Genomic DNA, 21595 nt, shown 5'->3' on the forward strand with positions numbered 1-21595 from the left:
CTCTCACTCTCACACACTCTCTCACTCACACACACTCTCTCACTCACACACACTCTCTCACTCACACACACTCTCTCACTCAATCTCTCACACAGTCTCACTCACACACACAGTCTCACTCGCACACAGACACACACTCACACACTTTCTCACACACAGACACACACTCTCTAACTCACACACTCTCACTCACACACTCACACACACTCTCTCATTCACACACACACTGTCTCTCACTCACACATACACTGTCTCTCACTCACACACACACACACTCTCTCTCACACACACACTCTCTCACAGAAACACACACTCACACACACTCTCTCTCTCACTCACATACACTTTCCCCCTCACACACACACACTGACACACACTCTCTCTCACACACACACTCTCTCTCACAGAAACACACACTCTCTCTCTCACTCACATACACTTTCCCCCTCACACACACACACTGACACACACTCTCTCTCACTCTCTCTCTCTCCACATGCTCTGTCTCACGCACCCACCAGCGGTTTGTCTCTTCACCCAGGGCCCCGCAGCCAGCCTCTTCCTTCCTTCCACCCAGCCTCTCTCTCTCCTCTCTCCCTCTCCTCCTCCCCCCCGAGAACCACACTCACCATTGTTCGCTTCCCCTCCAATCACACACTGTTTTGCTCCCATGTTCGCTGCTGATGAGCTCAGCAGCAAATGTGGGTGAGCAGCTCCTTGCAGAATCTTGCACTCCACTTACCAACCTTACCATCATTTTGGAAACTGGCTCCGTGAGCCACGATAGAGGCTTCACGGGCTGCATCTGGCCTGTGGGTCGCGAGTTGGACAAGCCTGAACTAAAGGAAGATGAGACATTTTACGCAATGATTTGCTACAATCTGGAATACACTGTCTGAAAGGGTGGTGGAAGAAGATTCAACAGTAACTTTCAAAATGGAATTGGATATACCCCTGTATACCTGAAAATTGTAGGGCTATGGGGAAAGAGCAGGGGAGAGAGACTAATTCAATAGGTCTTGTTAAGAGTCAAACAGGCAGGATGCATCACATGGCTTCCTTCAGTGCTGTATGGTTATATGAAATCATATGGAAAACCATGGAAGTTCCAGACTTACCTGATTCAAAAAAGTACTGACCTGATCAGACACGTTGTACCAGTCATAATCAAACATGTTGATGTGGTTGTAAGAGGTGAGTGTGATAGCAACCAAGTTGTAGCAGGCCCTTGATGTGTACAGTAATATAATTAACACTCCCACCACCACAATCTGACACAGAGATGTCCCCTGAAAATACAAACACAATTGAGGATCTTTAATGCCCAACACTTTTCTTCTTAGATCTCCATTCAAATGTACAAATAGTAATATTCAATACCAAATAATATTCAGAAAATGTATTAATGCTTCCTCTTGTGAAATATTATGGACTAGGTGATGCTGTAGGTTTGCACATTGTTCTGACACCTCTGGGATCTGAATCTAAATCCAGCTTGAACTGATGGAATAATAGCCTACCTCTCTCTTTAACAGAAGTGAGTTTGCATTGTTCCACACAGACTAGTAGACCTCTCCAAGAGGTCAGAAGAATGGTTTGGCATGGAGAGTTATGCACGTGCGATTGATGAGGTTGGGACACTAAGGAACTATAGAAGTTTGCAGCACAGGAGGCCATTCTGCCCATTACAGCAGTGATGGCTCTTAATTGGAATAGCCCAAAATTTAACCGATTCCCAGATTCATGTGACACTTTCTACTTCAAATATTAATCTACTGCTCCTTTAAAAGATGTAATGGTCTCTGCCTCAACCACTCCCTGCAATAAAAGATCCCACAATTCAATAACTCTCTGTGTAAAGAAATTTCTCCCAACCTCTCTTCACTTCTGCCTGGAGTACAGGATGGTCACACCCTCACTGCTGATTCGTCTTTGGCCTGTCCACCACATCTCGCTGATGCCCAAGTCAATAGGTTCTCATTTCTCGCAGCAGCTGGGACATTTTCCCACACTGGAGAAGTGTTTGGATTTTCCAGCTACCAATTCTGGTGATAGTTTTGGTGTTGAAGATTGGGCTAGTCAAGATCGGCCTTTCTTTCGGCTTTCATCCAATCCTCATCATATGTACATCCGCGGATGTGCTGCCCTTTCTTCACCGGGCTTTGCTGGTATGGCTACTTCTTGCTGTTTCTGTAGCAGTGATGGGTTTTTACAGGATGAGGGCGTTAGGTCCTTGTCCGACTCTCCTCCTTTTCCAACCAGGCTGGAGATCGGCTTCAGCGGTGCCTAAGGCAATGCTGGGTGCAGATTTTGGCATCCTGTGACAACGTCATCAGTTGACAGACCTGGATTTCGCTGACAACATCACCTCGCTTGCTGAAAAACGTGTGCTCCAAGAAATGACCACCAGTCTTGAGGGTAGCGGCACCAAGCTGCGAGAAGACCAAGACAGTGACGGCTGGATGGCAACGAGGCCCTCCCATCACCATCAGGCAACAGGACATCAAGGACATCGACCTTGTAACATCCTGGGCATCACATGGAGAGGCAACATCACCAACGGAGAAGTGCTACAGAGGACTGGTCAGAAGCGCCTGTGGGACACTGTGTTGAAGAGATGACTGAGACTGACAAGACACATAGTTCGCCTCCTGGATGCACAGAATGGCAGAATGGACACCACCAGATGGAGATGATGACAGGGCTGGCAAAAGAAGACCTGGCAAAATACATTTAAGGGAGACCTTCAAGAGCGGGACGCTACCTGGGCTAGAGCGAACAAAATTGCGATAGACCAGAGCCGGTGACGGGGTCTTGCTGCCCATTGTCCCGTACGGGACCGGAGGAATTAAGTCTAAGTCTCCTCACTTAACGACAATTTTAAATTGGACCCTCGTCACTGTCAAGTTAAACAGAAAGTCTTCCTTATTTACCCAGTCAAACATTTTATAATTTTGAAAACATCTATTAAATTGCTTATTAGCTATCTCAATTCCAGTGGAAATAGCCTTTATATCTCAAATCTCTCCACATAACTCCAGTTTCCTACTTCTGGCATCATCCTGCTGAATGTATGCTGTCTCCCGCTTTAATGTTCTTTCTATAGCACAGCACCCAGAATTTTACATAGTGCTCCAACTGCAACCTAGCCATCAGCATGTACAAATTTATCATGACCTCCTTCACTTTGTACTCACTACGGCTTGGGAGCTCTGGTAAATGTAGAGTTTTGGTCGGGTGGAGTTCAGTGCAGTGAACTCCAATCGAGACAGTGTTGAAACTTATTCTGAGTTGATTTCAACACTGCTTCATGACTCAAGGAGAAAATTAAGATTTTAAAAAATATTCTGAATGCATCAAGATGAATCATGTCAATATCAGGAATGGAATACTTCTGTATTCCAGGCAAAACCGGAGTGCTCTGAATTCCCATGCAATTGATTTGTAGTTTTCAATAAACACACTACATGTTGCAAATGTGCAGACTACATAAATCCAATCATTGCTGGCTTACTGACTCCACCTCTAATGAAGCAAGTGGAAGACTCATAACAGCTCTCACAGTGAGTTACAAGAGGCAGAATAATTGTTGGGATTTGTTAATAAGCAGCAGCTCACCATTCTAACTGCATTGCAAATGAATTTCAAAAGCTAGAGCAGTTTTTGACACAATAGGTGGTAGTTTGAGCCCTGAGCAGCATGTTGCACCTGAACATTCATGGTTATAAAAAGGGAGCACATCCAACGTATTCCTGGGAGCAGTAGGGCTTTGAGCTGCTTTAGCTAATAATTTGTCCCAAAATATGGATAAAATTAAGAAAACAAACAGGATGTAAATGATACAATAGGAAATCATCCTGCTGGCAGATATGTGAAGACACAAATTGAGGGGTTTGACATGTTGGTTTCATTATACTGATGGGATCATGAAGAGGGAAGGAACATGCCCTGACTATACGATATAGAGTATGACATGTTGACAGTACCCAAAAATGGAATTGAGGTGTTGCCAGTATGAAGCAATTAAATGAGCCTATCAGAGTGGTGAGCCTACAAAACCAATTGAGTACAGTTGTATATTTGTTCCCAAATCATTTGTTTCTTTTGGTTATGGGAGATGATACAGGCTATGGTTGCAACCTTGGTAGGTTCAATTATTTTCTTTGATCACATTCAATCATAATTACATCTGCCCTCCCTTCCTCTCTCAGCATTCCAAAGGGACTGTTCTCTCCATGTTAGCTTGGTCCACTCCCAAGTCGTTCCCAGCATTCCCATGACACCCTTTCATGCAAACGCAGGAGATGCAATACCTGTTCTTTTACCTTCTCCCTTCTCACTGTCAGAGGCCTCAGCCATTCCTTTCAGGCGAAACAGCTATTTACTTTCCATTTAAAATTAGCCACTCAGGAGGTGGTCTCCTCTAGGTTGGGGAGGCAACACAGATTGAGTGATTGCTTTGTGGCATACCTCCATCCAGACCATTAGTGTTACCTTGAGCTTCCAATCACCTGTTATTTTAATTTTCTACCTTGGAGCCCTTTCTGTCCTTGGGCTGTTGCAGTGTTCCAATGAGGCTTAACACAAACTCGAGGAACAGCAGCTCATCTTTCAACTGGGCTCTTTACTGCCTTCAGGATTCAACATTGAATTTTAACAACTTTCGATTATAATCTCTGGCCCTGTTTTGTTTCCTTTTTCTTTTCTGGTTTTGTTTTTCTCTCTTTCACTTTTGTTTTCCTTTCTTTGCTTTCCGAAGGCAGCTATTCATAATTCTGCTATTGACACCTGCTCTAGACACATCTTTAGTTCCTTGTCCCATTGTCATTCCAAGAACCCATTTTGCCCTTTTTGTCATTTAATCTCTCCTGCCTTCCACCCTATATTGTCCCAGGCCTTACCTTTTGTTCTTTATTCCTCCACCCCACCTCCCCCCACCTTAATTGCTTAAAACCTATATCATCTCTAACTTTTCTCAGTTCAGTGGAAATGTCGCCAACCTGAAATATTAACTTTGGTTCACTCTCCCCAGATGCTGCCAGACCTGCTGGTTATTTCCAGCATTTTCTGTTTTAATTTCAGTCATAATTATACCTGACTCACTGCTGAAACATAGTCCTGAGATAGGGATTTAATATTCCTAGGTTTAGAATCATAAAGTGTGAGAACTGACCACTTTATAGATGCAAACCAAAGGTCATTGTGATCTGAGGAGATGGTATTGGACATCTACTTAGAAGTTCTAACACACAGCCAGGCATAAAAGATGTATTCAGTATTAATCCCAATAGGTTGTTTTTTCAAACAAATTAGCACAGTCTGTATCAGTTCATTCTAGTTAAATCTGGTTACGAAACATCCAACTGCAGTAACTAAAATTGTAAAACTGCAATCGGAACCATTTCAATGAGATCTTACACTGGACCACTGTCTGTGACTCTCCACCTGCAACCCCGCCCCCCACCCCCCCATATATAAGATGTCAACACTGTTATCAATTGATTCATTTCCACTGAAACACCATGACTTGAGGTCATTGTTTTTGTATATAATTCATTTCTGAAGAGATAGAAAATGATCAGAAGAACACGTCTTGTAAAATCTTAACAGGAAAATGAGGTCATTTCTAACCCATGACTTTGTATAGGAAAACAAACCTTAGATTCTAAATATATATTGGCGAGGGACATTTTAGCAATCTTGTAGAGACTCACAGACAGTGAGATTGCACACAGCACAAAAAAGGTATCATTGATTGCTACACGGACAAACACAATGGTCTTTGTTTCGGAGTGCATGATCTTCACAAGCAATGCACATGTCAAGTTTACCACAAGGAATAGGAGACTGGCTAGCAGGAAAATCAGCTGAAGGGGCAGCCTAGAATAGAAAAGAAACATTAATTCGACATGACTTCAACATTGATAGAAGCTGTCTCACCCATCTGCTGCTGAAATCCTCATCCAAGCTTTTATCATACCCAGGCTTAGCTATTCCAAAGCTTTGGCCAGCTCCTTATCCTATACCCTCCATAAACTTAAGGTCATCCAAAACTTGGCCTCCCATATTTTAAATTGCACCAAGTCCCATCAACTCATCACCACGCTGTTTATTGAACTAGATTGACCCCACGGTCCAGTAACATTTTTCAATTTAAAATTCTTGTCCTATGTTCAAATCCCTCCATGACCTCACCATTCCCTATCTCTCTAACCTGCAGCCCCACAACCCTCCAAGGTCAATGCACTTCTCCAATTCCAGCCACTTGCGCACCTGCAATTTTCACTCCCCTATTGGTGGCTGTCATTTTTGCAGTCTGGGCCCTGAGTTCTGAAATTCTCTCCCTAAATCTCTCCACCTCTCCACCTTATAATTTGACCAAACTTTTGGTCACTTGCCCTGATATCGCTTCATGTGACTCAGTGCCAAATTGTGTTTGCTCCTCTGAAGGGCCTTGGGATGTTTTCCTACATTAGTAGTCCTATATAAATGTTGTTGCATTATCAACATGTAATATTTATAAAGCATATTTGTTCAAATAGCTCTCTTAATTCCATCAGAATATGATCTTCATAATAACATTAAATTAAATGACTCCTCTCAGCTTGCATAAATAAGATGTTATCTGTTAACTAATTTAAGGTATGCCGTAACTGTATTAGGGTGCAGTGGTTACCGCTGCTAGGTAGATTCGATCCTGACCTCGGGTGTGTTTGTCTGTGTGGAGTTTCCACGTTCTCCCTGTGTCTGTGTGGGTTTCCTCCAGGTGCTCTGGTTTCCTCCTACCGTCCAAAGACATGCTGGTTATGTGGATTGGCTACGGTAAACTGTCTCCCTGTTTCTGTGTGAGTGTGTGGCCTGTGATGGATTGGTGTCCTGTCCTGGGTGTACCCTGCTTAGTGCCCATTACCTGTTGAGATAGGCTTTGACTCCCTGCGACCCCGAATTGGATGAAGTGGTTCTGGAAAAGTGAGTGAGTGTAACTGTACTATATAGTGGTAATATAGATTGTAACTCACTATACTGTAATGTTAATTATAGACTGTGACCACTATATAATGGTAATATAGACTGACTATTATATCATGGCAATAGAGTCTAGATTGTGACTACTACATAACAGTTATAGAGTGTACACTGCAACTATACTATATAATAGTAATAAAATGTAAATTGTACTTTCTAATAATAATAGATTGTGGACTGATTGCTATATAATGGTATTAGTGTAGATTAGGACTCCTATATAGTGGTAATAAAGTATAGACTGATCTTACCTGTATTTTTGAAGCTCTGGGCAGTACTTGGATTTTGCTTTGAAAATCACCTGGAATATAAAATAAACTGTTTAACTATTTACACTTTGCAATATTTGAATTTATTTTACTTGAATACTGTTATTAACATTGACCAAATAGATTGACATATATCTGGACAGTTACAAATTCGCTTAAACATTCACAGGTCAAATACTCCAACACTATTAATGGATCAAGTAGCTGATATAGAAGCAGTTTCATTTGTTTCATCATACAAAGCTGATTTAGGCTCTATGATCATTTATTGAAGAACTGACAACTGCAACAAATAAGTTTTTGGTATTGACAGGAGAATTGTTTTTCTTACAATCAAATTATAGAACCATAGAACACTACAGCACAGAAAACAGGCCTTTGGGCCCTTCTAGTCTGTGCCGAAATATTATTCCACTAGTCCCATTGACCTGCACCTAGTCCATAACCCTCCAGACCTCTCCCATCCATGTATCTATCCAATTTATTCTTAAAACTTAAGAGTGAGCCCGCATTTACCACGTCAGATGGTAGCTCGTTCCACGCTCTCACCACTCTCTGAGTGGAGAAGTTCCCCCTAATGTTCCCCCTAAACCTTTCCCCTTTCACCCTAAAGCCATGTCCTCTCGTGTTTATCTCTCCTAATCTAAGTGGAAAGATCCTACTCGCATTTACTCTGTCTATACCCCTCATAATTTTGTAAACTTCTATCAAATCTTGTTATCAGTTACAAAAAAAGATACCTAGCTAGTGATGGTCCACTCGGAAGATAGACCTGTCTTTTGTAATATATTCTGAGGTAAAGAAATATTTGCATTTCTATTTATATGACTTTTCACAGCCTCAGGCGTCCCAAAGTGCTTTACACCAAATAAGTACTTTTGAAGTACTTATTGCTGCTTTATGCTCTCGTTTGGACCTGGAAAAATTTTATTAATTTTGCTTCCAATTTCCACTCCTCCATCATTTTCACATGGTCCATCTCTGACATTTCCCTTCCTTTCCTTGACCTCACTGTCTCAATTTCTGGTGATAGACTGTCCACAAATATTCATTACAAGCCTACCGACTCCCACAGCTACCTCGACTACAGCTCCTCACACCCCGCTTCCTGTAAGGACTCCATCCCATTCTCTCGTTCCTTCGCCTCCGTCGCATCTGTTCTGATGATGCCACTATCAAAAACAGTTCCTCTGACTTGTCTTCCTTCTTCCTTAACCGAGGTTTTCCACCCACGGTGGTTGACAGGGTCCTCAACCATGTCCGGTCCATCTTCTGTGCATCCACCCTCACACCTTCCTCTCCCTCCCAGAACCGTGATAGGGTCCCCCTTGTCCTCACTTATCACCCCACCAGCCTCTGCATTCAAAGGATCATCCTCCGCCATTTCCGCCAACTCCAGCATGATGCCACCACCTAACACATCTTCCCTTCACCCCCCCCAGCAGCATTCCGCAGGGATCATTCCCTCCGGGACACCCTGGTCCACTCCTCCATCACCCCCTACACCTCAACCCCCTCCCACGGCAACTTCCCATGCAACCACAGAAGGTGCAACACCTGCCCCTTTACTTCCCCTCTCCTCCCCGTCCAAGGGCCCAAACAGTCCTTTCGAGTGAAGCAGCATTTCACTTGCACTTCCCTCAATTTAGTCTACTGCATTCGTTGCTCCCAATGCGGTTTCCTCTAAACTGGAGAGACCAAACACAGACTGGGTGACCGCTTTGCGGAACACCTTCAGTCTGTCCGCAAGCATGACCCAGACCTCCCTGTCACTTACCATTTCAGCACTCCACCCTCCTCTCATGCCCATATGTCTGACCTTGGCCTGCTGCATTGTTCCAGTGAAGCTCAACGCAAACTGGAGGAACAGCACCTCATCTTCCGACTAGGCACTTTACAGCCTTCCGGACTGAATATTGAGTTCAACAATTTTAGATCATGAACTCTCTCCTCCATCCCCACCCCCTTTCCTATTCCCCTTTTTTCCAATAATTTATATAGATTTTTCTTTTCCCACCTATTTCCATTATTTTTAAATGTATTTCCATCCATTGATTTATCTCTACCTTTTAGCCTATTTTGAACCCTTCCCCCCCACCCCACCCCCACTAGGGCTATCTGTACCTTGCTCGTCCTGCTTTCTACCCTTAATGTCACCTATTATCACATTCCTTAGATAATATCACCACCTTCAACACCTCTTTGTCCTTTTGTCTATGACATCTTTTGGCAATCTCCACCTATCACTGGCCCTCTATCCAGCTCTACCTGTCCCACCCCCCCACTTAAACCAGCTTATATTTCACCTCTTTTCTATTTTTCCTTAGTTCTGTTGAAGAGTCATACGGACTCGAAACATTAACTGTGTTCCTCTCCGCAGATGCTGTCAGACCTGCTGAGTTTTCCCAGGTATTTTTATTTTTGTTTTGGATTTCCAGCATCTGCAGTTTTTTGCTTTTATCTTAAGTACTTTTGAAGTGTGGTCATTGCTGTCATGCAGCAGCTACTTTTCTCACAGCAATATCTCACAAACAGCAGTGGCAATGATCAGATAACAGATGTTGTTTGAGGGATTAATATTGGACAGGAGACCAGGGAGAACTCCCCTGCTTTTTTAACAGGATTTCCAAAGGATCTTTTACATTCAGCTTAAGGGGCCGACATGTTTGAACCAAAGATGGCATCTCTGACAGTGCAGCACTCCCTCAGTACTGCACAACAGTGTCATCCTAGATTTTTTGCTTAAGTTTCTGGAGAGGCACTTGACCCTGCAGCCTTCTGACTCAAGCAAGCATACTGACCATTGGGGATACTGAGGATAGTTGAGTGAGATGGAGGAGAGATGAGGTTAGTAAGGTGAAAAATTATGATATGGAGTTTGACCCCCTATATGATGAAGTTTCTTTTGGTCATCAGCTGGCAGAATTTAAGTGCACCTGAAATGGGGACATCAGCACCTTGTGAACTGATTTTCCTTCTCCTTTGCCCAACTAGTTAAAACCTGCCCTGATGACACAGATTGGTGCACTTTATTCATTCACCAAAAACAGATACAAAATCTTGGGAATGCTTTGTGATTTCCAACATGCTCCTAGTGATTGAGGCTCCCACTGGATATTTTAATGTCAGTTTTAATTGAACGCAAGACAATGGACACTATTCAAATCAACTACAAAGGGAGTACCTGATCTATACTGAGGGGTTTAAAAAAAAGAGTGATCTGGCTGTATAATGACTATGTGAGATTACAGTGATATAAATTTACAAGACTTTGAATAAAACTCCTCTACTGGTCTTCCCTACCCCAGGCTAACTTGTACAGCCATTTTAGAGTAGAGGTGGAGCCTTAACCTGGAGTCACCTTATCTTACAAACCATCTTATTCAGAAATTTCTCCAGGGAGCTTGCTTTATACAAACTGAGCTACAAATAACATGACACTTCTCACATTAAAGGAAACAACTTACTATGGTTAGAAACTAATATTTGCCTGAAATTGTTAACTGAAACAACATAAGCTACAATAACCTAAGATTCAAAATACCTTATTTAAAGTTGCTTTTCTCAAACTCAGTTACCTATGAAATATATTTTAGTATTTTATTTTCCCAATCCCATCCTGTTGTGTTCCTTCTGTAGGGTCGCTTTGCTCAGTGAACATGGTTGCACACCTATCTACTGGTGAGTGTGTTGGTAAACAAGATACTGCAGACCCAGAGAGCAATGTAAGATGAAGCACATGTTTACTTATTCAAGTAACAGACACTAACACATGTGCTTCTCAAACCAGACCCTATTCTAGACAACTGATTAACATTGTAGCCCGTGCTACACAGCAATTGGGTAATACAATCACGTGGTCAATCTGCTCACATTCTCTTAAAGGTGTATTGCACCTCAGATTACCACGTCCCTCCCCCTTTACTTGAAAGTACAATTTACAATCTTTATAATGTATCAACTATTTACGTAAATAAATTATTTATGAATCCAGTCTCTCTGGAGGCCTCTTCAAACGTGTCGAACATTGTAGTCCTACGACTATGGATGGTTTATCCGAGGCCTCCCTCTCAGGAGTTATCTGTCCACTAGGGTCTCCAGTGGGAACCTGTAAGTTTGTTTCTTCAACTCTCTCAGGCTCAACAGATCCTACAGGCACTTCCAAACCAAGTGGAGTTCCTTCCACATGTGGTGTAGACTCAAATGGGAATGCTTGGCGCATCCTTTCCTGTAGATCTGTTTTCCTTTTCCTGAGGTGATCTACATGTCTCCTGATTATCCGACTTTCAACCGATATGTGATAAGAAAGGGGTCCTGTCACCGCACTGACTTCACCTGATAGTCATTTCGGCCCATCTCCAAAGTTCTTTGCAAAAACTGTGTCTCCAACAGTGAAGTTTCTTTCATGACTGTGGTAATCATGTCCATTTTTATGGACCTCCTGACTTCTCTCTACACTTCCCCCTAAATTGGGCCTTATGAGACTCAAACGTATCCTGAGACGTCCCTTCATCAATAACTCTGCGGGGGGCAATTCCGGTGGTCGTGTGTGGCATAATCCTATAGCTAAGTAGGAAACATGATAATCTAGCTGCAATAGAGTCTCCATCCAGTTTTTCATTCCGGACTTGAAGGTCTGGACTGCCCTCTCGGCCAACCCATTGGATGCAGGGCGGTATGGCAAGGTTGTGACATCTGTTATGCCACTGAGGCCTGTAAATCTCTGGAATTCCCTGCTGGTGAATGCCGTTCCATTATCAGACACTATTATCTCTGGTAACCCGTGTATCACAAAACTCTGATGCAATCTGTCTATGGTGGCAGCAGATGTGGGTGATCTCACCTCATCTACATCAATCTACTTCGAGTGAGTGTCTATAATTAAAAGGAACATTGTGCCCAAAAAAGGCCCCATGTAGTCAACGTGGAGGCGGACCCATGGCCTTACTGGCCATTCCCAGCGATGCAATGGAGCAGAAGGGGGCAATTCCTGTACCTGTTGGCACTGTATGCAGCTCTTGACTAAGTTTTTGATTTCTGTATCCATCCCTGGCCACCATAAGTAGCTACGCACCAACATTTTCATTCTAGAGATGCCAGGGTGAGCACTATGCAATTCGGTCAATAATGGCTTTCTTACTCTCGGAGACACAATGACTCTTGCTCCCTACAGTAAGATGCCATCCTGGCAGGTGAGCTTGTATCTCCTGTTAAAATAGCGCATCATTTCATCCGACTTTGGCTTGTTAGACCATCCCTGTAAGACTTGTTCCCTTATGTGAGTCAAAACTGGATCACAGTTTGTCCACTCTCTTATTTGGTTGGCATGTACTGGTGACGAATCCAGAAAGTTTAATAACAGGACAAGTTCTTGAGGAATTGGGACGTTCACATTGCTGTCTTTTAGGGGTAATCGGCTCATTGCGTTGGCATTGGCAATCTGGCTTCCCTGCTGGTGGATAAAAGTGTATTCGTAAGCAGCTAGAATCAGTGCCCACCTTTGGGTGCATGCTGAGGTGATTGGGGGTATTGCCTCATCTTCTCCAAACAAGCCTAGTAGTGACTTGTGGTCAGATACAATGGTGAAGTGGCGACCATGAACGTATTGGTGGAACCTCTTAATGCCAAATGTAATGGATAAGCCTTCTTTCTCTATTTGTGAGTATCTTTGTTCTGTCACATTGAGTGTTCTTGAGACGTAATCAATGGGCCGTTCGGAGCCATCTGCCATCCGGTGGGACAGTACTGCCTCTCCTCCGTAAGGGGAGGCATCGCAGGTTAAAATCAATTATTTCTTTGGGTCGAAATGTACCAACAGGGCCCATGAATGTAGCAACTGCTTTACTGTCTCTTGTTGTGGAGCTTGCCAAGTCCACCTGTGGTTTTTCTTGAGCAAACCGTATAATGGAGCCAGTACTGTTGACAAATTTGTGAGAAAATGGCCATAAGAGTTAATCATTCCCAAGAAGGACTCGAGTTCTATGGCATTTTTCAGTGCTGGCGCCTCACGAATTGCTCTCACCTTGTCTTTTACTGGGTGAAGGCTCTGCAAGTTTACCCGATGACCCAGGTAAATCACTTCTTTTGCTTGGAAGATACATTTTTCTCTTTTCAAACTTACTTCGACTTGTGAGAAATGCTTCAATACCTCTTCCAGGTTAGCCAGGTGTTCTTCATCAGTTAGTCCTGTTACTAGGACATCATTGAGATAAACCACCACACGTCTTTGAAGCGAATTTTCCATTGTCCATTGGAAAATGGTATATTGGTATAATGGTGTATTGGTAAAACCCCTTATGCATGTTGATAGTCACAAAATCCTGAGAGGCCTTTTCTAGCTCGACTTGCTGGTAAGTGTGGCTCATGTTGAATTTCGAATATGCTGTTCCCCCTGCCAGCTTGGAGTACAATTCATCAATTTTTGGTATAGGATGCCTGTCAAGTCTGGCCACTTTGTTAATGGTCAACTTGTGGTTCCTGCATATTCGCAAACTCTGGTCAGGCTTTATTACTGGAACTATGGGTGCTGCCCATAGTTGGAAAATTGTACAGGTTGTAAGACTCCCAACCTTTCCAGCCTGTCTAATTCGACATCAACTTTCCCTCATAATGCATAGGGATTGGCCTCGCCTTCAGGTATCTGGGGGTTGCCTCAGGACCCACGTGGATTTTAGTTTGCAGCCCCTTAATCTTCCCGAGCTCTTCCCTGAACGTAGAGGCATATTTCTGTAATTATTCTTGCAGATCTTTCATTCAGAATTGAAAAATCTCAGTCCACGCCAACTTTATTTCCTTAAACCAGTTCCAACCAAGTAGACTTGGACCCTTCCCTGCTACCACTATCAAGGATAAATTAACAGACTGATTTCCATACTGTACTGGAGCCTTGCATAAACCACCTCCCACTCGTATGACTTAACCAGTATACATCTTTAATTTAGCATCTGAATTTTCCAGATTTAGTGAGCGGTCTCCTCCATTCAGATATTTGAACGGATGTTCCCCTATAACTGCGTGGATGCCCCTGTATCCACCTCCATTCGGATGGGTTTCATGTTGGCTTCCACTGTCATGTAGATTGGCTCTGTTTTACCCATTTTCAAGTTGTGTAGTGAGTAAATATCTAACCTGTTTCTTCTGGTTCCTCTATTATGTCGATTTCATGATTTCTACCTTTCTGTTTAAAGTTTTGTTTTAATGTGTCTTTACAATATCGCATAATGTGCCCATTGCGATGGCAGTAGAAACACTCAATTCTTATAAATTGTCGTTTGTTTGTAGGCTGTCTGGTTCCAATTCTGCCATTATTAATGTAGGTTTTTTCTGTTAAACCATTGCTTTTTGCTGGTCTGTTAATGGTGGCTGTTTCCTGCCTTTCCGCGGAGCCCTGCACTTCTGCTCCATTTCTAACCGTGTCTCCCTCCTTACGCGAAGAATGGTGCCATTTTGTGCTCCCTTGGTTGCTTCTGAATCCCTGACTGCGCTTTCCATTGCAGGCGCCAACTCCAGCGCCTTGCTGAAGTCTAAATTCATTTCTGACAACAGCCTTTCTTGAATGGCTTCTTCGTTAATCCCACATACTAATCGGCCTCTTAACATGTCAATAATCAACGTCCCAAGCTCACAATGCTCTGTCAGTTGTTTTAAGGCTGCTACTTGGCAAGCGACTGTCTCTCCTTGAATTAAATTTTAAACGCTGCGCTGTTACCGAGGGTTTCGGCTGAAAATGACTTTTCACAAGATTCACCAACTCTTCAAAGCTCTTGGAAACTGGGGCATAGGGTGCTGTTAGACTACAAATTAGGCCATATGTTTTACTGCCACATGTCATCGCTTGCCTCTTCTCCTTCCCCGATATGTCATTGGTCAAAAAGAAGAACGTGAGGCGTTCAATATAATGTGACCAGTCATTGGTGGTCTGATCAAACGGTTCAATACGGCCAAGCTGTGGCACACTGGAGGGCGATAACTTCAGTGAATATGATGAAGGATGTACTTACAATCGCCTTGCAAAGCAAGGCTGATTTACTTCTGTTTAATTTTTGCGGCTTTCTTTGGTGCCGTCGACTGGTCATGTTTTGCCTCGTCGCCAGTTGTTATGTTCCTTCTGCAGGGTTGCTTTGCTCAGCAAACTTGGCTGCACACCCATCTGCTGGTGAGTGAGTTGGTAAACAAGATACTGCAGACGGAGAGACCAGTGTAAGATGAAGCACATGCTGTTTATTAACACAAGTGACAGAGCAGTAACATATGTGTGCTTCTCAAACAAAAATTATTCATTAACACTGTAGCCCATGCTACAAAGCAACTGGGTAATGCAATCATGAGGTCAATCTGCTTACATTCTCTTAAAGCTGTATTGCACCTCAGATTACCACACCTCCCCTCTTCTGAAGATACCAGAGGAAGAGGAAGCCAGACAGCCCCTTGAACTTACTCTGCTATTCAATTATATTATGGTAGATTTACGTCTCGATCCCATTTACCCATCTTGGTTTCATATCCCTTAATATCCTTACCTAACAAAATTCCATCAATCTTAATCGAAAATTTCAAAATTAAGAGCAGCCTCAACAGCTTTTTGGGGGAGGGAGTTCTAGATTTCCATTACCCTTTGTGAGAAGAGTGCTTCCTGACATCACTATCTTTAATTTTAAGGTTATGCCCCTTTGTTTTCGATGCCCACTGGAGGAAATAGTTACCCTGTCAAATCCTTTAATTATCTTAAAATGTCAGTCAGATTTTTTTTTCCAAAAATATTCCTTATAAAATTTGCAAAAGTGCATTTCAAAACGAATGTTACAGGAAGCGCAATAAAATTCAACTTGTCTCCATACAGGATGTCCCTCTCTGAGGTGCCTCAATACAATTTCAATATTCTTGATATTTACACTATACATTCCATGTCAGGCATATAGCCCAAGGGGTGCGACAGTTTCCAGCCCCTTAGTGTACTATGGCTGAAAGATCTTAGACGGTGGCCTTTCTTCATGGTGCCTCTGCAGCAGCTGCACCAATCGTTAGTGTGTCCCTCAGCACGTAGTCCTGGACATTGGAATGTGCCAGTCTGCAACATTCAGTCATGGACATCTCTTTACACTGGAAGACCAGTATGTATCAGGCAGACCAAGAGCGTCTTTCACCGAATTGATGGTCCTTCAGCCACAGTTGATGTTGATCCTAGTGTGCATCCCTGGAAACAGCCTGTAGAGCACAAAGTCCTGTGTCACAGAACTGCTCGGGCTGAACCTCAACAAAAACCACTACATCTCTTTCCAGACCTTCTTTGCAAGGACACATTCCAGAAGGAGGTGGACAACAATCACTTTTCCACCACAGCCATCTTGAGGGCAATGTCCAGAGGGGGTGAGACTTCCAGTATGCAGGGAGGATATGATGAGAAGGGCCTTTCTCATCACCTAACAAGCAACATCCTGCTGCTTGTTTAAAAATTATAGTGAAGAAGCATTCTGCCAAATGACTTTGACAGTCTGCTCAGGGAACCTTCCAACAGGATCCACTATCCTATTGTCATGAACACTTTAATCACACAAAATGATTCACCTTCAAGGACTTGGGGCATTCTGGGAGAATTTGTGTTTTAAATGACACTGATCCTTAAAGGGTTAATGCAGCCCTCTGATTGCTATTCCTGGAAAAAGCATCCATTTACAAGAAAGGGTAATTCAGCAGTTGTAAAAAAACTGTCAACCTCTTGACCCGGGTGGACTGTATACAAAGGGCATCACATGAGTCTGTTGGGTCTGAAAAAAACCATGCCTGGAAGACTATGTTTTAAAAGTGGGTTTTGGTTTTGCTTTGAGAAGAGAAGGGCCAACTGCTTGAGAAGGAAGACAACAGACTTTTGCAGTCCACAGCTGGAAGTGAATATAAGCTGCTCCTGAGATGCTCTACATTCTGGAATAGAGAACCCTCGAATATTCCATGAGTCCGCCTGGAAAGCAGTACCAGAGCCATTGATTGTTCTGTGAATCAGTGCTGAGTGACCAGCCACATACCCAGACGCCATTTCAAGAACTCCAGTGTCTATCCTTTGCCTTTGAACCATTGACTTTTAACCTATGGTGGAATCGTATGTGTGTGTGTGTGTGTGTGTGTGTGTGTGTGTGCGCGCGTGCGTGTGAGACTTACGGTATCTGAAAAGAGTGATTTATATAATTTCATATTCCACACTGTATGTTGATAAGTTTTGCCTTTCTATTTGACAAGACCGGTTTTATCATAAACTAATAAGTTTGTTGTTTATTGAAAGAAGCCTGGTTAAAGTCTCATTTATTCTGGGTACCAGTAGTGAAGATAAACAATTAGCCACATTAGTGAGTAAATTAAACTTTTAAACTATTGGTACAACCTGTGGAGTAGTGGGGCTAGAATAACTGCACACTCCCTCTCTCCTGGTCATAACATTATTTTCCCACAGGCCCTTGAGGACATTACGTGCTGACCACTGCCTGGTAGACTTATTTAGTCAGAAAAACACCTTTGGCCAGTTTTCCACGAGGGATAGTTGGTACGGCACAGCTCCACTGAATGGAGCATTCCATGGCCATGTGGCCAGACCCATCCTTTGCAACACTGGGGACAGGTAGAACCTCAGCATGTAATGACACTTGGTGTTTGCATACCAAGGGTCTATACACAACTTGATGCAGACATACACAAAGGTGGCCATCAGGATGAGGGTGATGTTGGGTACCTTTTCTCCTCCTTTATCTACAGGTTTGTACAATGTGTCCCTGCAAACATGGTCCATTTTCAACCACTAGATAAAATGGAAGATAGTGCAGATAACCACCACAGCACAGGAGTGAGGAATGGGCCAGGCCTGTGCCATGTACAGCAACACCGAGATCACCTCGCATCGGATCAGCAGGTTCTTAACCACAATGGAGACGGAGTGTTGCTCCCACATGCCTAGTTTTTGTTTCACCTTAGCTACTCGCTCCTTCCAGTTTTTAGCGCATGCCCCGGCCCTTCTGAATCATATCCTCAGCACCTTCAGGTTGCTTGACTGACAGTGAAGGGGCAAAGGATCAGTCAGCCCAGCTCCCAAAGAACATGGTCTTGCTGTTGCCACGGTTTACTTTGGCTGCTGAGGCCAGTTTAAACTGGTTGCAGATGCTCATCAGTCTGTGCACCAAAAGTGGATCCGAGCAGAAGATGGCGACAGCAAAAATGTCAGTTAGATGACCTCAATCTTCTGTTCTTGAGGGAATACAAGCCTAGTCTGTGCAACCTGTCTTGATAATTTAGCTGTTGCTTGATGAGGTTCAACACATGCTGCCCGCCTCCATATCCAAGTGTGTAATCATTCTTCATAAATGAGACCAGATAGAAAGCCCTAGAACTTCCATAATGTAACTTACTCCACTGTTTCACCTTTTTTAAAAAACATAAAAATGTATTGCATCCACCAGTGGCCCCTAGAGAGAGATTTTGGTCTGCTGATTTACATTGCCCATTGGTGTGAAACTGGTTTACAGCATCTAAACTACCAGGAAATCTGTGCAATTATTAAGACAGTTCAGAGTGTGCTCTTCGGTGGCAGACTGGGGTATAAGCCGATAAGAACAACGACTTGTATTTATATAGCAACTTTAACATAATAAAATGTCCCAAGGCACTTCAAAGGAATATTATCAAACAAAATTTGACACCAACCCACAAAAGGAGATATTAAAGCAGATGATCAAAGCATGGTCAAAGAGGGATGTTTTAAGGAATGTTTTAAAGGAGGGAAGAGATATTGAGATGCAGACATTTATGAGGAAATTCCATTGCTTAGGGCTTAGGCAGCTAATGGTATGGCCTCCAATGGTGGACTGATCTACTAAAATCTGAGGTACTCAAGAGCTTAGTGCTTCACTCTCTAGTATCTTCACTACATGTCTTAAGCATATTTTTAATATACTTATTATGAACAGATAAGCAGCATCTGTACACAGAGGGTATTAAGATGTGGCACCAGAGAAGGAGAACACACAATTCATCCAGATCTCCAAGCTCACCTGGAGTCACTGGAGGCAGGATGAAGAGTCCTGGAGAGAATTGAAGGCAGGATGGATAGACTCTGACTGGACATAGTAAATAGAGTTCTTCCAGCTGTAACATCTTTCTGGATGGGTGACATCAGATGAGCTGAATGGCCTAATTTATCTATAATTACCTTGCGATCTTGTGCTTTCCCAGTCATATTTTAAACAGAGTTATTAGAATATTGAATTCTTTAACACAAGTGGGTATTGATGCAGAAGCTTTAACGTAATTTAGAAGGGAATTGGATAAGCATTTGAAAAGGAAGAATATAAAAGGATTTGGAGAAAGGCCAACAAACTAGGATGACAGTAAACAGTTCCAACTAAAGAATTACCATTAATTATAAGCACGCTGCTGAATTTCTGTGATTCGGTTCAATCAGCTGACAAGTTCTTTTTGACTTTCATTGCTCCGTACTGAAACCCTGGAGAGAATTTTACTGGCCCGCACAAGCCGGGATCACAGTGGGGTGGTAGGAGTGTGGTAAAATCAGGGAGAGCTTGTTAATTGTATAAATTAAGGTTAAGAACATACAGACTATTGAGCCCATGCCAGCTCTTTGTAAGAGAGACTCAGCTAGTGCCACCCCGCTACCCTTTCCCCATAGGCCCGCATCTTCTCTCTTCAGATAATTATCCAATGTCGTTTTGAAAGCCATAATTAAATCTGCCTCCATCACACTTCGTCACTGCATTCCAGATCCTAACCACTTGCTGCGTAAAAAGGATTTTCTGCATGACACATTAAATTGAAGCCTCATCTGCCCTCTCATCACCGAAAAATGATTATCTGGTTATTATCAAATTGCCATTTGTGGGAACTCACTGTTTGCAAGTTGGCTGCTGCATTTCCCTGCAATACAACAGTCACTGTGCTTCTGAACTGGCTGTAAAGAGCCTTGGAATGTCCTGAACTTGTGAAAGGTGCTATAGAAATGCAAGTCTTTTATTTGTTCTGAGCCTCAAGAAATCATGGATGCGATACCCACAATTTTCTGCTCTTTTCCTGATAAACACTCCTGTCCTGGTGACTTTACATGGGAACTCTTTCAAAAAAACTGGTCCTTTCATTCTTTCACCTATGTTTCTTGACCTGCTTTTTTTCCCAGAGCTGATTGGCTAGAACTGCCTGAATTAGCAAGGAATACAAAATATCCTTTGTAATAAAAGGATTAACATGAAGCAGGTTGACTCAGTCACTTGAACAGCTTTAATTCGTGTTCACTCAGTAAGCTTTCAAACATGGCTCAATCTTTAATCAGGCTATAAAGAAAGACTTTTGTTTATATAGTGCCTTTCATGTCTTCAGGGCATCTCAAAGCTCTTTGAAACCAATTAGGTATTTTTGAAATGTAGTCAATATTGCAACGTTGGGAGCGAGGCACAATTTGCACACAGCAAAGTCCCACAAACAGTGATTTGATAAATCAACAGACAATCCTTTTGTGTTCAACGGAGAGGCCAGTCAGGACTTCATCTTACCTGCAAGATGGTACCACCAATGGTGCAGTATTCCCTCACTACTGCATACAGAATGTCAGCTTGGATGATGTGCACAGTGGTCCTTGGAGCCACGACTTTGACTCAGAGGGGACAGTGCTGGCTACTGAACAATGGCTGACACATCTTGGGTTTCCGATTTGATTTACTAAATAAATTAAACCATGATCAGAGTTTGCCTGGTCTGTGGGTTGTGTGATCTCAATATCTGCACCTTGGCTTTATCGATAAATCTATCGTTTACCACCTCACCGACATGCACAAACTCCTTTTAGACTGCTTTTGAACAGGGACTAATCCATTGCTTTCAGTCCCCGCTCCAAACTCCGTTCCCTAACTACCGAATCCATCCCTCTCCCTGGCAACACTCTCAGATTAAGCCAGTCTGTTTGCAATGAAACCCTGAAATGAGCTTCCATCCTCATATTCATGCCATCACTAAAACCACCTATTCCCACCTCCATAGCATTGTCTGACTTCTCCTCTGTCTCAGCTCATCTGCCTCTTCATGCCTTTGTTATCTCTCAGCTCGACTATTCCAATGCACTCTTGGCTGGTCTCCCACATTCTACCCTCCGTAAAGTTGGAGTCATCCAAAATTCTGCTGCCTGTATCTTAACTCATAGTAAGCCCAGTTCCCATCACCCCTATGCTCACTGACCTATGTTGGCTCCCAATTAAGCAACATCTTGATTTAAAAATTCTCATCCCTTCTTTCTCCTCCATGGCCTCACCATTCCCTTG

General features: G+C 43.0%; 1 protein-coding gene across 2 annotated transcripts in view; it reads right to left on the minus strand.

Annotated features, from left to right (window-relative positions):
- The window catches only part of gpr137ba (G protein-coupled receptor 137Ba), a 55958-nt gene that overhangs the window by 19080 nt on the left and 15283 nt on the right, over positions 1–21595 (minus strand). For both annotated transcript variants that reach the window (XM_078541983.1, XM_078541984.1), the window contains exons 2-4: positions 7278–7327; positions 5658–5880; positions 1140–1289 (exon numbers count right to left, since the gene is read on the minus strand). In XM_078541983.1, coding sequence (XP_078398109.1) covers positions 1140–1289; positions 5658–5880; positions 7278–7327 — 423 coding nt within the window. The remainder of the gene's footprint in view (positions 1–1139; positions 1290–5657; positions 5881–7277; positions 7328–21595) is intronic.

This window comes from Cetorhinus maximus, chromosome 5 (assembly GCF_964194155.1).
Source record: "Cetorhinus maximus chromosome 5, sCetMax3.hap1.1, whole genome shotgun sequence".
In the NCBI taxonomy this organism is placed as follows: domain Eukaryota; kingdom Metazoa; phylum Chordata; class Chondrichthyes; order Lamniformes; family Cetorhinidae; genus Cetorhinus; species Cetorhinus maximus.